General features: G+C 38.2%; 1 protein-coding gene across 4 annotated transcripts in view; it reads right to left on the bottom strand.

Moving 5' to 3' along the window:
- LOC108748945 (synaptosomal-associated protein 25) overlaps positions 1-15,918 on the bottom strand; it is a 50,637-nt gene that overhangs the window by 30,201 nt on the left and 4,518 nt on the right. For 3 of the 4 annotated variants that reach the window (XM_018487384.1, XM_018487386.1, XM_018487383.1), the window contains exons 2-3: positions 7,600-7,892; positions 6,257-6,298 (exon numbers count right to left, since the gene is read on the bottom strand). In XM_018487384.1, the coding sequence (XP_018342886.1) occupies positions 6,257-6,298; positions 7,600-7,698 (141 nt within the window). In that variant the 5' untranslated portion in view covers positions 7,699-7,892. Of the gene's footprint in view, positions 1-6,256; positions 6,299-7,599; positions 7,893-7,994; positions 8,396-15,918 lie in introns of those variants that run through there. The other variant, XM_018487385.1, reaches the window with a different exon arrangement.

The raw sequence follows: 15,918 nt of genomic DNA, 5'->3' as shown, positions 1-15,918 counted from the left end.
AGAGAGAGAGAGAGAGAGAGAGAGAGAGAGAGAGAGAGAGAGAGTAGCAACAGCTTTGGTATACACATATACAGACGCAGCTTTTCTCCTTCTTTCCTCATATCTTCATTTACTTCTTTTTTTCCTTTTCCTTTTTTTCCTTTTTCCGCTTTTCTCTTTTTAAGTCGCATTCGCCGTTTTTCTCTTTTCGGACATCTCGTTTCGATGGGAGCTACTTTTAAGCGGTCGACCTCCCTCTTAGCAAGGACCAAACTCCTTCTCTCTCTCGATGATCGGATCTTGAAGAGCCCTCTCGCACGAGATCTATTTGCGCTTTAACCCTTTGCACTCTCGCAGATGCGTCGAGATGCGAGATAGCCATTCCTATTAAATACTCTCTCGAACAGATAAAGCACAAAACGAAGAACATAATTTACAAATAATATTTTTTCCGTAGTAAAAACAGATACCTACTCTGATCTTAATTTCGATCACGAATATACAGTACTTAATAGTGAATTAATAAGAAAAAAGATAATTTTCCTCAAATTCTCTAAAAAAATAAATATTAAGAACTAGAATATTTTTTCACAATAGGGAACACTTAAAAAGAAAAGAGCATTTTTTATCTGTCATTAATCGCTCCACTTTTAGATAAATTTAAATATTAATTTTCAAAATAGACACACTCCTGTATGAACTCGGCATTCGTTTATCTTTTCATTCTTTCAGCACGAATAAAAGGAAAGTCTGACATGAGAAAAGGGGACAAGTTCTAAAAGAGAATACGGAGTGCGTCATATCTCGCTCTTACAAAGAGATCGTGAAAGCGCAAGGGGTTAAAGAGCGAAAAGTCGAACTGCAGTTTCATCCGCGAAAGATAATTCTTATGCTTCTTTTTGTTTTTTTTTTGTTTTCTTTTCTTTTCTTTTCACGCGAGCACTCGACATTCTTCCCTCCGCTCGCTGCGCTATCGCGAACTTCGACGCTCTCGTTGAGTAATTCGCGTGCTGCGCTGCACAATGCAATCGTTTGCGTTACGTTTACAGTACAACGCGCGTATGTATAATGCAATTGCCGGAATTAATAGTGCGTCAAAAGCACGATGAGTGGGCCATTGCTTTGCGTCTTCGGGTCCTCGTGCGCGTTACAATCCCGTCCAAAGGAAGACGAGGAGAAGCACTGATCGTTGAATCGATGTTTACTTGTCTACACATAAGTAACTAACGATTGTAGTACGCGATGTCAATTAAAGAGGCACACACATACGAGAAAAAGGAAGGGACTGCCCTTCGCAAATACGTGATAATGAGAAGAAAAAAAAATAACATACGCCTGTCTGCGCCGACGGTGTGCAAGCATAATTAATTGATGAAAGCACCGAGCTATTTTCGCATACCATAATAAATATTACTTTTACAATAAATATTAATCTCGTAATAATTTATATACTTGTTATCTAATATCATTTTAGTGCTATAATTAATTACTATTATATCGTATTTTATCAGCCTGCACATTAGTTCTGTGTGTAATCTGTCTATATTACATGTAAAATCATATTAGCGTTAATTGGCAATTAATACGTTTTAGAGCGTTTCGGGATACAATATGTAAATATTAGGAAGTCAATATCTCAATATAATATTAGGAAGTCTCTGTTGGCGAATAATAAGATTAATCGAAGTTAGTCAGCGGAAAATTGTCCCACAATAAGATTTGCCGCTTAATTTATGGAAGTAAATAAATAAGTAATTATATCGTATATTATCAACCAGAAGAAGCATCTATAAAAATATTGAAGTTAACAAGAAAGTTTCATTAAATATGATTTTTTTTCTTTATTTTTACGAATTGCATTTTTATATCTAGACACTTTACAGATAAAAATAATAAAGCTCCACGTTGTAATTTTTCTCATTAAAAGTTTTGCTTTCTCACATTTTCTAAAATAACTCTTTTATCACCGAGAAAATGTTCATTACAAAAAAATCGTGCAACATCAACGTTCGTATGAAGTACGAACTATTGATAACGAAAAACCTCTCGCACACCATCGCGCAGGGAACTTACGTTGATGGGAGTTACGAAAGAGATGCGGGTGTACCGCGAGATTAATTCCCGTTCATAGCGAACAAAAAAATATCACGATCGAGTTTTAGCGGAGATAAAGAGCGATCGGTCGCCGCAAAAATTCTCTCGCAATTCGCGCCAGACTTTTTGGGGGATTCTCCTCTCATCGAGAAGAAATACGCGTAGCCTCCAATATTTTACGAAACCGCTTCCTCCCATTCCCTCGTGTTATCGGTTTGCGATTCGCCTCCTGGTCTCGATCGAGGGCACGAACGACTGTTTACGCGATCGTTATCACGAGGTGACGATGATGACGCATTGCGCATTGTGAGTGTGTGTACGTACGCTTCTCTTGGTCGATGATGATTCGAAGGACGTCTTCGGTGCTCGGAAGAATGCGACACAGTGCTTATTAGTGCAGCCACAGGTAGATAAGTAGCAGCGAGAGAAACTGAAACGGAACGACGCAAGGACCTCGACGGATCTTCTCCGTCCACAAAAACGAAGGAAATTCAATTCGGACACCCTCTTCCGCCTCGTCATTATAATATTCTTCTTGCGAAAGTCGCGGATAAAATGAACGAAATTACAGCGAGTTCGAAATTTGCCGAATATTATGCAATCGTAAAAGTTTCCTATAGAATCGTGTAATTTAATTTACACTATTCTAAATATTGTGTCATTGCAAAAATATGAAAAATTTAGATCGCATTAATACTTTTACTTCAAATACTAAACTTCAAAGGTACTAAATTTAGAAATCGATAATAATCGAGCGGTTAATATTAATGAGATACGTGATTGTAGAAAAAGATCAATATGTTGTTGCATTTTGAATTAAAAATTAACTCTTTCTCATTCAGAAAAGCCAATCGCTGATAAATATCCGCTGGTGTCGATAATAATGATAAATACGGTGCTGAAATAAGATGAAACGCTGTCGGAAACGATAATCCAATTATTGAACGAATCAGATCACGGAAGCCAGTTGCGTACGTTCCTTCGACAAGTATAGTAAGTTAAAAGTAGAAGAAGAGCAAACATCTCCGTATGTAAATATGTATAAAAACAGATATACGCGTACATTCGTGTATATAGAGATGTACACACGCGCACACACATATGTATCGAGAATATAGTATAACAGACATCGAAGGTATGCGGACATATAGACAGCGAAGATAATTAATTATGCGTGGAAAGAGAACGTGGAGAGCTGCAGAATGCAGACAGATCGTATATTCTTTCACGGCCGTGGCACACGCGCGAACGCACGCACGCAATATTGTAAAATACACGCGAGTAAACACGCGCGAGTGGAACGTTAGGTTCAATATCAATTCCGCGGAGCGGAGTCGGAAAGGTACTCGTACATCGTCATTTCCGCAACAGCGATGCGAAAGTTGAGAATGCGAAATCTAACTCACTTGTCGCGCAACATTCCCCTCAACTCGGAAAATTTCGACGAAAAAGTTCTGCGCTTTCTTTCGCAGATCATTAAACAATCCTTCCTTGAATTCTTCTATGTGTAATTAGAAGAAAAAAAATAAGTAAATATTTTAATTGAAAAATTATCCATTATTCTCTTATTATATATTATAGAGCGATAAAATGAAGTCAAAGCAATCTAGTATTAAACGGAGTATTAAACGATATTTCCTTGAATTCTTTTATGAATAATTAAGAAAAAAAAAAAATTAAATCGATATTTTAATTGAAAATTATTCAGCAATCTTTAATATGTATGCAGCAACTATAAAACAGAAGCAATTTAGTTGGAGTATTCCTCTCTTTAGGTAAATAACTAGAAATTCTTTTGAGATTGCTTTTTCTAGCACATCCGGCACGATGTAGCAGTTTAAAGTTACCGGATATTCATTCAAGAAAGTTCTTTGATAAATTAAGCTTCTTTGATAATTTAATAGATTTTGTCTTTTGCGAAAATTTTGATTGTAAGCTTTCTATTTTGAAACAGTAAAACACTTCGAGAATATATCGCAAGTTCTTTTTATTAAAATAAAATCTATTTAACAAAAAAATGTCATTTTTATTTCCCCTCTCCTGTCCTCGTATCCGTTTCTTTAAACAAAGAACGAGACTCTTTTGAAAAAAAAAAAATCCGTGAACTGAAGGGAAATGCGACAGTTTTTGGAGTACCTTGGACAATAATAAAAAATACATCGGAAACGAACAAAAACATACATAGGATGGTTCATCAGTTCCCATATTTTCATACTTACAATCTTTCAAAAATCCTCCAGATTTAATAACAACATTAGAATAGTACGTTTATCTTCAATCATTAAAATAAACTACATTTTCTACGTGGTGCTTCCTTTTGCATCTTTATCTCTCAATTACTAAACTAAATAACTACTTCTATGTGGTATCCCTTTGTATCTTTGTTCTATAACTAAATCGTCATAAATGAAAGACACAATATATCTACCGTATATATACTTTCCGAGCATAGCGAAACCCCGTGCAATTACTCACAATGCATCTTTCAGAATCCCAGTCAGAACCATCCCTTGTAATTGCGAAAGTTAACTCGACAAAAGGAACTCGAGAAAAGTCCATCTTTTTGCGCACGTTCGTGGGGCGCCTCGCCGTTTCTCGGAGCGCGTCGATGCGTCGTCTTACAAATTTCTCCTCGCGCGAGCAAACGCTCGTCCGCGCGATCGTTCCGTTCTCCCCCGATCGATTTTCCTTCTTTTATTATTATTATCTTTTTTATTATTTTTCTTTTTTTTTTAGCTTTCTTCTCGCGAAAGCGATCTTTCTAAGATCGCAGCCACTGGGTCCGTTGTCCCCCTTCCCATCCCCTGTGAGGAGCGAACCCACTCGTTCGTCGCGAAACGAATCCTCTTTACCCTCTCTGCTTTATACGCTCAGAAACCGCAACACGCCGCCGGAATCGTCGCCTCCGTGTGTGTGACGCCAGAGCTGGATAAAATACTACTTCGAGAACATCGCACGTTTTCTTTTTTGCCCACGTCCTCGACGTCGCCTGCAACACGTCCTCCTCCCCGTACATCCCTCTGTACAGCCCCCACGAAGCTTTCCTCTCCTCCACCCGCGACTTGGAGATCGCCGCAGGAGGTTGCCTCGCCGAACGTGAATCTTGTGCAAAGCGGAATCGGCGCGCCCGCTAAGAACAACGCTTAACCAGTCAAGTGACGTTCGTCAGTACGTCAATTATCTATTATTAACGAAGCCGCGATAAGAATAAGAAGGACGAGACATTGTAACGTGACGTTGGTCCTTCGATGGTCTCGCGGTCGGATGAATTAGATTATACTATAGAAACCTCCACTGTAAAAAATATCGGTGTGGATTTAATATACCTAGCATGTATTAATATTAACGTTACTATTAATTAACTATTAATATTAACACCAACATGTTGTGGATCTTAAATTCCTTTTGAAAACCCACAGTAGTAATATTGACACCAAAGAAGAGACTAGACTGCTTTGACCTCGCACCAGTGAGAAAACTATATAGATACTGCGAAATGTTAAAATTCACACCGCTATCTTTTGAAGTGTCAGGGAGTATGAAAATTTAATTTCGAAAGATTCACATGCCTAGTAGTCGGTCTTCTTGATTGAAATTTAATCGGTCGAGGCTATATTCAACCGTTTCGTACTTGATATTACTTCACGTCTACTTCACGGCTTCTGTTAGCCTAGACCTCGACAATGCGAATTATGTGAATCGAATCGATCGGGATCGACGGTACTCGCCACTTGACCGGTTAATCGAAATAGTACTTTGCCCACCTCTCTCTGGCGCGACTCCTTTTTCCCTCCTTTGCTGCCATTTTCATTTTCTTTTTCTCTCTTTTTATTTCAAAGCAGTTTCGAGGTGGAACTCCAAGCGAGCAGTGGCGCCCGTCTTGCTGCAGTAGCGCGTATAACGATTCGTAGTCGATGAAAATCATTCCTAGTTTACGAGACAGAGACAGGAGGAGGTTCGAGGGTTGTTCGAGGGTTTTCCGAGGAGATTACGGGGAGTGGGGGGGGGAGAGGAGGGGACTAAACGAAAGGGTTGTGCGGGAGGGCCGCTACACGGGTTTTGATTCACGGAAGATTATGGGGATGGTGCACCGACGCGGGATTCTCGAAGACGGTCGAGAGAGGATCGAGGGGTCGATGCGCAAGTAGAAGGAAGGAACAAATGCCGAAAGGGATAGACTCACCTCCTCGCATAGCGACAGCATACGCCTCGTGCTCTCCAGAGACTGAAACAAAGTCGATCACGCCGGTTACCACACAAGCGTTACTTGACCGAGGAATCGCGAATGTGTTTTAAAATTAAAAATTTTTTTTTTTTTCAGAAGAGAGCTACAACTTTGATACTCTATCTTGTCCCCGACACATTTTCTCGCGCTATGCTAGATTATTTTTATGAAGAAAAGACACTCCCTAAATCTCAGTGGATAATCGCTGATATCAGTGCCAAGTATGCCGCTGGTAATCAGTGAATGAAATGTGAGATCCCTAACCTGGCTATAATCTTTATTATGTGATCTAACTAACCTTGTTTTAGTGCATAAATTCAACGAATATGGTATTGGAAGATTGAAATTAACGTGCAAATATCAGTATTTTAGTAATATAATGCTCAAACCTTCTTCCTTTTTTAGTTGAATTCCACTGATTAGTGCCAACTATGTCATTGGGTAATTAGTGACTATCCGCTGATTCAGATTTAGAGAGCAGAAGTACGATTTCTTTTGAATTCCAGCACACCGGTAATGTCGTGCTACGAAAATGTACGCTGAGAGAAAAGCGTTTGATATTTGTGATTCTAATTGAATGGTAATATAATTATGGCTAGGAGTTTTACTTTTGTCACTGTTAAAATGTTAAGAATAATAATAATCATATTTGCGATTCTATCAAAAAATATACAATTGGCACTGAAAAGGTTATAAATTATAATTCAATTATGATAATGGCAATCATTTTTTTCTTTCAACGTAGTTTATTCGAGAAAATCGACTTCATTGTGTTATTACTAAATTAGTTATTTGAATTAGTTCTTAAAAATTATCAAGGTTGAAGGGTTCTTCGAATTGAGAATAACATCGATTACTTTTAGAGAAATGTGAATAAAACATGCAATAATGGCTTCGCGAATAAATTACTATTTTTAGCTATCCCGAATTAATTATACATGGATAAATAAGTCGATTCACGACGCTTAATAACGCACGTGCTGAAAATTCTGAAAGATCTACGAGATAATCTCCGTTCGATAAGTTTCCGAGAGAGCAGATACGACGCGGGAGAGGATTTTAGTCGCTGAGGCTGATTCGTCGCTTTTCTATTGTCGCGAGAGATAAACGCGAGAGTTTATCCTCGCGCGATTCAAGTCGGAGCTCGAAGTTTCGAGAGCAGCGAAACTACGTTGCTTTCAATCCCCGCGTCGTAAATCCTCGTGGCTGTGACATCGCGTAAATGTATATGCACGCGCATAAAATATATACACGTACATGTGTACGTATACATGTACGATATCCAATATATCTCAACTCACTTCATCCGTAGTCTGACCGGCCTTGAGCTGTAACTCCTGCAGTTCGGTGCGGGGCGGGCCGCCCTCGGCCGCACCCGCCGCTGACGTCGGTGCAGGCATCGCCGGCTGGTGATCTGGCTGGCCTGGCTGGGATAACAGGAACTAGATGCCAGGCGACGGTCTTCCTCTTCTTCTCGGCGAATCTGCCTTCTCGCCTACCGGCGCCTCAGGATACCGGCGCGACGGTGCGACACCGCTCCTTTCTGGTTGTTCGCCAAGACCACCGGCGAACGGCGTACCGCTTGCACCGCAGCCTGCAACACGCAATCAAACGAGCACGAGATCAGACCTCGCGTCTGTTTCGCGGAGGAGAGGACGACGCGGTTTGCACTCGAGGAAGGGTTTGGATTCCCTACGTGAATACGCGGTGCGCGGTGCGCGGTGACCGGACGTGACGTTTTTCGCCAAGACCTTCGGCAAAACGGAAGCTGCCGTCCTCGCCGTGGAGTCACGTCTACCCAGAGACCATCCTCTCCCTCTCGCAGACGATGAGGAGCAGGGTGGGGGTCGGGAGGACAACGTCACGTCGGAGCGCACTGTCTATTGGAACTTCTCTCCTTCGGCGATCGCGCGACGGGGTAACCGGGGTAACGAATGAACGAACTCTAATGAAATCGGCGAACTCGAGACGATGTCACCTTTCTCGAACGAGATCGCGAATGGAAGCCCTCGCGAGGTGACGACGAGATAGCCGCCTGGAGGGTACCATTCGACGGCGACGCCGGGGAGAGACTTTGCGGAATTCCGCGGGCGGATTGGCAGCCGCGCCGCGGTGTACCGGTCGTTGCGGCAAATGTATGTGTGAATTTACGTGTGTACGCTGTACATGCGTATGTGTGCGGTCAGCGCGTGTGCGCGCGACTGCACACTCACACATGACGACGTGGAAAATCAATAGCCCCGACCGACCGACCGACCGACCCACCGACGATGGCGTCGGGACGCGCAGACGCGACGCGGCTCCGTCGTCGTCGTCGACGTTCGTTCGTTCGTTCGTTCGTTCGTTCTCGTCTACCCTCTTCGGCTGACTCCCTCAATGCCGACGTGGCCGGCGCGACCAGGACAAATGATCAGCTGGTCGGACTTGAGTGCGGGCAGGTCAAGAAACAGAGACGTGTTTCCCGCCGCGAATTAGAGAGTGAGATAAAAGAGCATTTTTAATGAGACCTTTCAGGTGGAAGATTCGAGAAGGATGGAGGAATGAAGTTTTCCGATGCTCTTTTAGAAACGAAGAGAGAAACGCTTAATATTAAAATATCAAATATTTGAACTCTTTCGAGATATTTTTTCCCGTTCCGATTTCCTTCTTTCTCTTCAGTTTTTTTTTTTTTTTTTCCGATCTTAACATTCATTGAGGTGGACGTTATTTTTCTAAAAGCCATTACCTAAGCTTAATTTTCAAGCCGTAAGAAATTGACGAATCATAATCGATTATTTTTCTCACATTCGACTGTGATTGGTCAATTTTTTACGGCTTAAAACTTAAGCTTAATGGCTCATTGTAAAAAATATATTAATTAATTTTAATTCCCAATGGCGGAGGAGCTTCTTAACAAGAATTTGCAAAAACTAACAATAAAAAATTACTTTAACCTTTAGAGGCGGGGATCTATTTTCACAACCTTACAGAACTTTCTCTCGAGCAAGATTTATTATAATTCATTATTTTATTACCCTTCCCTCAAAATGTAACACTGTTACGGAGCCACTTTAGAGTGACTTTCTTATCTTGTAAGGGTTAAATTGAATATTTTTTAATTAAATACTCAAAAAAAGAGATAGCCTGTTCTTTAAAAAATTATCTAAAAAAAAATCGATCCAAGATATTGAAAATGTATATTAAATTGTATATTAAAGAGATCTCAAAGATCTCTCTTATTACAGGGTCTACAATAGAAGTCGTAGTGATCGTAGGATCTTAAATCGTAGAAAATTGACTAATCATCAGAGTCAATTATTCTTCTCATATTCGACTGTGATTGTTTAATTTTCTACGACTTAAGACTCTACGACTGCTACGACTTTTTTATTGTAGATCCCGCATTACGTATTCGAGATTTAAAAAATAATCCTACGATATATTGCAAACGGGGAAACAGTTGATGTTCAAGTATTAAAGTGCTTTTACATAACTCGCAAATCGCAAACGCAGAGGCAGAATAAAGATTTGCTTTTGTTTTTTCATCGCATACAGTTAGTTTTCATCTGTGTGTGTTTTGCGGGCGACGATCATCATTCTGTTTGCTCAGCACGAACTACGTTTTGCGATTTGCGAATTATATAGAGACACCCTTAGAGTCTACAATTAAATCAAATACGAACGTCGGACACGCACGATTCAACTAATCAATAACTATACCAGTGAGAGGTGTAAGTTCGTAACGACCACCCTCGTAAACCGCAGAGAATTCCCAAGAGGCCTGGATCTGTGATGCAGAAAATCGCAAGATTCGTATCGTCCGATGTGGACATGGACAAGCTGTATCTTGGAAAAACATTTCCGAAATACGATCAGAATCGAGTCACTAATTTGCGGTTTCGGATCTGTCTGGAATAACCGTATCGAGGGGTGTAAATCAATCTAGAATTTGTGTGGGCGAGACGCATTATTTACAAAATAGATATATCGTTAAAGGGACGGGGCGGAAAATGAAAATAATGACAATGCAATGACTAACACGGCCTGTTATTACGGAGTACACCAGTGGCAATGTAACGGGTGGCGGCGTAATCTATTGGCCGGCTTTGTCCTTGCCCTCGAGGAAGTTGGCGAGCTTCCAGCTACAAAGGTACCTCGTCATTGGACCGATCTCGGCGTCGCTCGTTACGATCACAAACGACACGATTGGGAAACCAAAATAGAATCAGCTCGCCGATAACCGTCAATTGAACAAATGCAAATAATTGCAACATGTGAAATTGACTTTTTTTGTTGAAAAATTTTACGCGCAAATAAATCATGTAAATGTGTACGGACAATAATTTTACTTCTCCGCCAAGTTGCGGACTTTAAGGGGATCCTAGCTGTCTGTATTACTGACTGAATCATGTAATTTTTGTATAATAAATATTTTTTTTTTTCTCTTTCACAGATTCGAAAAGCCTTTTCCAGGATTAAAGTATACGAATTAATATGTGTTTGTGTGAGAGATAAAGTTTATGCTGAGAATGGCCAAAAATTTCGAAATTGATATATTTTTTTATCATTTCTTATGGCGAATTCGATTGCGGAACACTAATGCGCACTGCATATTAAAGCCGTTGCACACTGACTTAATTTGAGTATAAAAATAAAATGCAAATATTTCGAATTATGAAATACATATTTTACCTAACAGTACAATAAAATGTATTGAGTATTTTTATTACGATTTTACGATTAATTTTAATAATTTTACGATTTCTATGTTTATTTATAAACATTATTTTTTGCTATTAATGTAACATGGCGTCTCAAGCTGTCGAGTCATGACATATATTTACTTGATACGAAAGTTTTGCGATCTGCACTTACGAAATAGTAATCCACAAACACGTAGTTTGCACGAACAAATAACGTCGAGTTCTTAGAATTAGACTTAGACGCTTTATCGCGATAAATTTGTTGTACGAAAATTGACACGAACGTGCGACTTTGTGTATTATAGATTGAGATATCGATGTGGTAGTACATAAAGAAAATATGTCGGTGCGCTAGAAAACCGCGATCTCCGGTGACTTCGTCGGAGTTCGAGCTTCATTTTAGGATCCCTTTAAAGTTAAGGTCGCCAACGTAAAAATTTTCAAAAATAGAACTTGTCGCCAAAAACCATTTCGGAACGAACTAATTTAAATCGACGAAAAAAGAATGTTCTCTTCCGTAAAAATATTTAAAAAAATTTCCCTCATCTTTAGAGAGAATGTTTATATACATATTTAGATATTTCACTCTCAAGATTATTTTCGGTTCGCGTCTTTACTTGAATGATTTACAGCCAGCAGTACTCAACGCTGGAGAAAAATAAAAGGACAACGAGACCTCGATTTTATCTCACCGTTTCTTCTATTTCTAGGTATACGAATTATGGTAACTAGGTTCACGAATTATGGCAACAGCAGAACGAATACAGATGCAACGAACGAGGTCAGCAGACTCCGGGTTTTTCCATAACTTACAAGAAAGAAAGGGGAATCATTCACGCAAGCCTGCGGTACCGAAGAGGCGATTCCCCAAAGGATTACGCGACGGTAATTGGTGCACGGTCGCGGCGTCACGATAGGACGACGTCATTCTTGTAACCACCCACGACCTGGGTGATAGGAACACGCAAGTGGGTGATGGAGGATACTCTAAATGACACGTGTGCGGTCGATCGTGCCGCAACGTGCAACGACGATGCAGCTATCTGGATGCACTTGCACCAGTTTGTCGCAACGCGTTGCAGGCTGTTACTACTCGGAGCAGGAAAGAGAAGAGGAAACTCACGCACAGATAAAACTCGCGATAAAACGACGAAAAATAAAAGTCGAATGGTTTATCCGACTCGTTTGACTCGTTTGACTCCAAAGAGAGAAATGAAGAATAGATGGATTTTAACAGGTTTTTATCCGGTATTCGCACGGTGGAAACGAATCGCTTTCGACGGTTACAGCAGACATACCGCGAGATGGATTTTATTACGACAGTTATACTCGTCGTTACACATAAATGTTACAAAAAGTGCTATCTTTTTTTGTTAGATAACATTTTTTTTTTTTTTTAAATAAAAATTGACGTTGAAAGTAACGAGAGCGTAATAACGTCGTATAACATTTTGTAGTGATACAGATGCGATTTAGACCGCAATAAAAGAGAAGCATAAATCTTATTCGTAAAAAAAGTCAACACATGGCTACGGTAATCGCGACACGCATTCGTCATGCAAATGGAACGATGACGAGCGAGAAAGAACGGAACTTTATTTTCCGCTGCTGAGAAAGTTATTTCCTACGGAGCGAAGTGAAATTGCGCAAGGACGCAATCCTTTTTTCGTTTTCTTTTTGGAAATCCGTTCCGGTGACGTGTGATTGCCGCACTACTTTTTAATTTGTCTGGTCTGGCAGTTGAACAGGCAACGAAAGTTCGTGCTCTGAAATGCGTGTCCTGAAGCTTCAATCAGCATCGATCTAGTTGCGCAATATTACTAAAGGTGACATTGATATCTAATCGCAATCTTCATTTTGTCATGCACTGCTAATGCAATCGGAGCATAAAAAATCAGTAATTGTTCCTCGCCGTTTATGTTACAGAAAGAACGTTTTTGCTTAAAGTATTTAAAAATTTAGCTACTGGAAAAAATCCTAAATTTGAAAAATTATTTGTTTGAATAATTCTAAATAAATATATGATTACCAAATGCAAACATACATTCATCTAATACAAAGAATCATTAATTTGATTTAACTATCATTTTTTAATTTTAAATAAATATTTATTTACAGGAAGTAAGTGTTTAGTTAGTATTACTCAAAGAAATATGTATTAAGATTAAGTAATTTTTTTCAATGTGACTAAAAGTAATTATGTTGGATTATCAATAAAATAATTATGTAGAATATTCAAGCTGATTGTTAAAACTGTTTAATTATACTTAGGTGTCCTACACAATTATTTTGGTAATATATAGTCCAACAAAATTATTTTCAAATCTAAATCTAGCGAAATTTTAGACATTTCAGTAAAATCGGTCTTTTCATTTTCATCACTCCACATTTTTCATCAAATATTGGAATCAATTTATTTGCGCGGAAACAGAATCAGGCAACGATGTCAACTCTAACTATATACAAATTGACTTTTTCTGAAAAGCGCGATCTATCGCGTGTTCTACCATCGCAATTATTTTTAACGAGTCATGTCGTATTTAATCGTAAATCGATGCAATTCCATTGTAATGTTTTGCTAATAACGCTGGAAAGACGTACACCGTGTTTATCTCGCGCGATATTGTCAAAAGCAGCATCAGAGGAGTAACAGTGGAATATGGGAGTGAAATTATCGCGGTAATTATATTTGCGGTAGATCCCGCCCACAATGCCTCCCCTGTCCTCTCCTCAGTCGTTTATTGCCTACGTACGTAACAATAGCTGGTAGCTTCATTGTGTATGGGGGTGATATAATGGGTCGAAAGTATTGCACAAGTTTAGATGCCGAGATAGATACCGGAGCATCTCTATAAATACAAAAGGATAAATGAAAAAATCAATATTTTTATATCTATTCACACGCGCGTGCACGTGAGTCACCCATATTCGTGTCATCTGTAAGAAGAAACGGCACGTAATGTGAAATGAAGGAAAAAAAAGGCAGCCATAATCATTTTCTTACTCATAGATGATAATAATAATCATAGTAAATAACAAGATATTCAGGGTACAAAGTTCTCTGTTCTCTGTCAAATTTACGTAGAAAAAAACATTTCTAACTTGTGTTGGAAACGGTCCACTCAGGTCGTCGTCAAAATTTCGTGTTAAATTTTTTAACACATGTTCGAATATTAATTTATACTTTGATTATGTTGTCTAGAAAATTTTGTTGTTTTAAATTGATATGCAACATTTCTTAGAATCAAAATAACAATTTATGCGTAAATGAGCAAATAGTATAAAAATAATGTATTTTAAAACGTAAATTCTAAGATGAATGAATAAAATACGTGTTAATTTTACATAAATATTTATTTCGCTGAAAAAAATGTTTCCACGATTTGTTTACAAATTACATCAGCGTTACCTTTTTGTGTTTATTCTTCACAATAATATTTGTGTTATATATCTTCTAGCATATTCTTATGTTAAATTAACACATAAAGTGGATCGTTTGAGACACGTATTGTGTTAAATATAACACTAATTTTCCAACCGTGTACTTACAACAGTTAAAATTAACAATCGATTTCGCCGTTGTTTTATCATTTTGCGAAAATGAATTGTCTCTATTTTAACTTGAACTTTTGTTCCACACACTTTAAAAAAAATATTTTATACAGCCGAGGAAAATAAATAAACCAGATGTAATAGTAAAGATGTAAATAGTAAAGAATTTTTTTTTGTAAAAAGATACATATTTCGGAAAGTACAAAAATTCATTTAGGGCCGTTTTTGTTCTATCTTCAGGTAAACAATTTATCTATTGGATAAACAAAAGAGTAAAAGAGCATAAAAGAGAAAGAGAGTAAAAAAATGAGCTAAAGTTTACCGAAAAGTGGAACAATCCAGCCTTAATATTAAGAAAGCCTCGTTTTATTCTAATCTTTCGGGCCAACAGCAAACACAATTTACTTGTAAGAGTACCCACATGTACGATCCTATGAGATTTGATATTCTTTACTTGTAAGATTACCTTACGTCAACAATCGTCTAAAATTAAACTGCCACGCGTATAACGCGCAAAGGGACCAGAAATTATTTTTATCTGCGTAATATGCATATTTTATCTCATTTCCATCGCAAAAGATGCATTTGGAAATGCATCTTCAACTTAAAAGCGAGCCTGCAAAAACAATCTGGTCTTAATTAATAATAGCTGTGACGTAAGTAAGTTACGCATTATGATTAACATAAGGATAATATAATCTCGTAAAATAACAATAACGAAATTGGCTGTTAATTTTAATTATAAGCAGACGTATTTCGAGCGTGCAAAACTACTCAAAGTGCACGGCTTTATGATCTTGAGTTGGCTGTAGATCTCATTTGCTAATCGATCTCGCGAAAATGTATACTGAATGAAGACAAAAAACCAATCAGGATACACGATAAAGGTCAAACGTAAATGTCAATAATCGAACTCTGCAGTACCATTGTGACTTGTCAATAATGTAGGTGGGAAGTATTAGAAATGGATATTTTAAATATCAATATTTTAAATATTACGATATTTTAAATATCAATATTTTTGGACTTTTTTCGCAATAATTTGTCTTTCGATATTGACATTTATCGATATTTGAACAAAAATATCAAATTTCCGATATGCGTTCCGTTTTATGCTTACAGCACTTGTAAGCAATATCATTTGTCTTTATTTAATATTTAATAAACAATAAGGATGAATTTATGTTTACAGCGTTTGAGCGTAAAGACGAAACGCGCTCCACACCCTCTGTTAATTATGTATAAGCGTTAATTTAATACCTATTAAAATTGGATCGAAACTTTCATTACTTATCATATGTTATACTCATTACTGTAAGAATGTATAAAAGATTAGAATCATATATTGTATAATAAGTAAATATAATAAAAATAAAATGTATAAAT

The sequence above is a fragment of the Trachymyrmex septentrionalis genome, unplaced genomic scaffold, assembly GCF_001594115.1.
Source record: "Trachymyrmex septentrionalis isolate Tsep2-gDNA-1 unplaced genomic scaffold, Tsep1.0 scaffold25, whole genome shotgun sequence".
Lineage (NCBI taxonomy): Eukaryota > Metazoa > Arthropoda > Insecta > Hymenoptera > Formicidae > Trachymyrmex > Trachymyrmex septentrionalis.
Note: the sequence above shows the minus strand (reverse complement) of the source record. Positions and strands in the feature narration are given on the sequence as shown.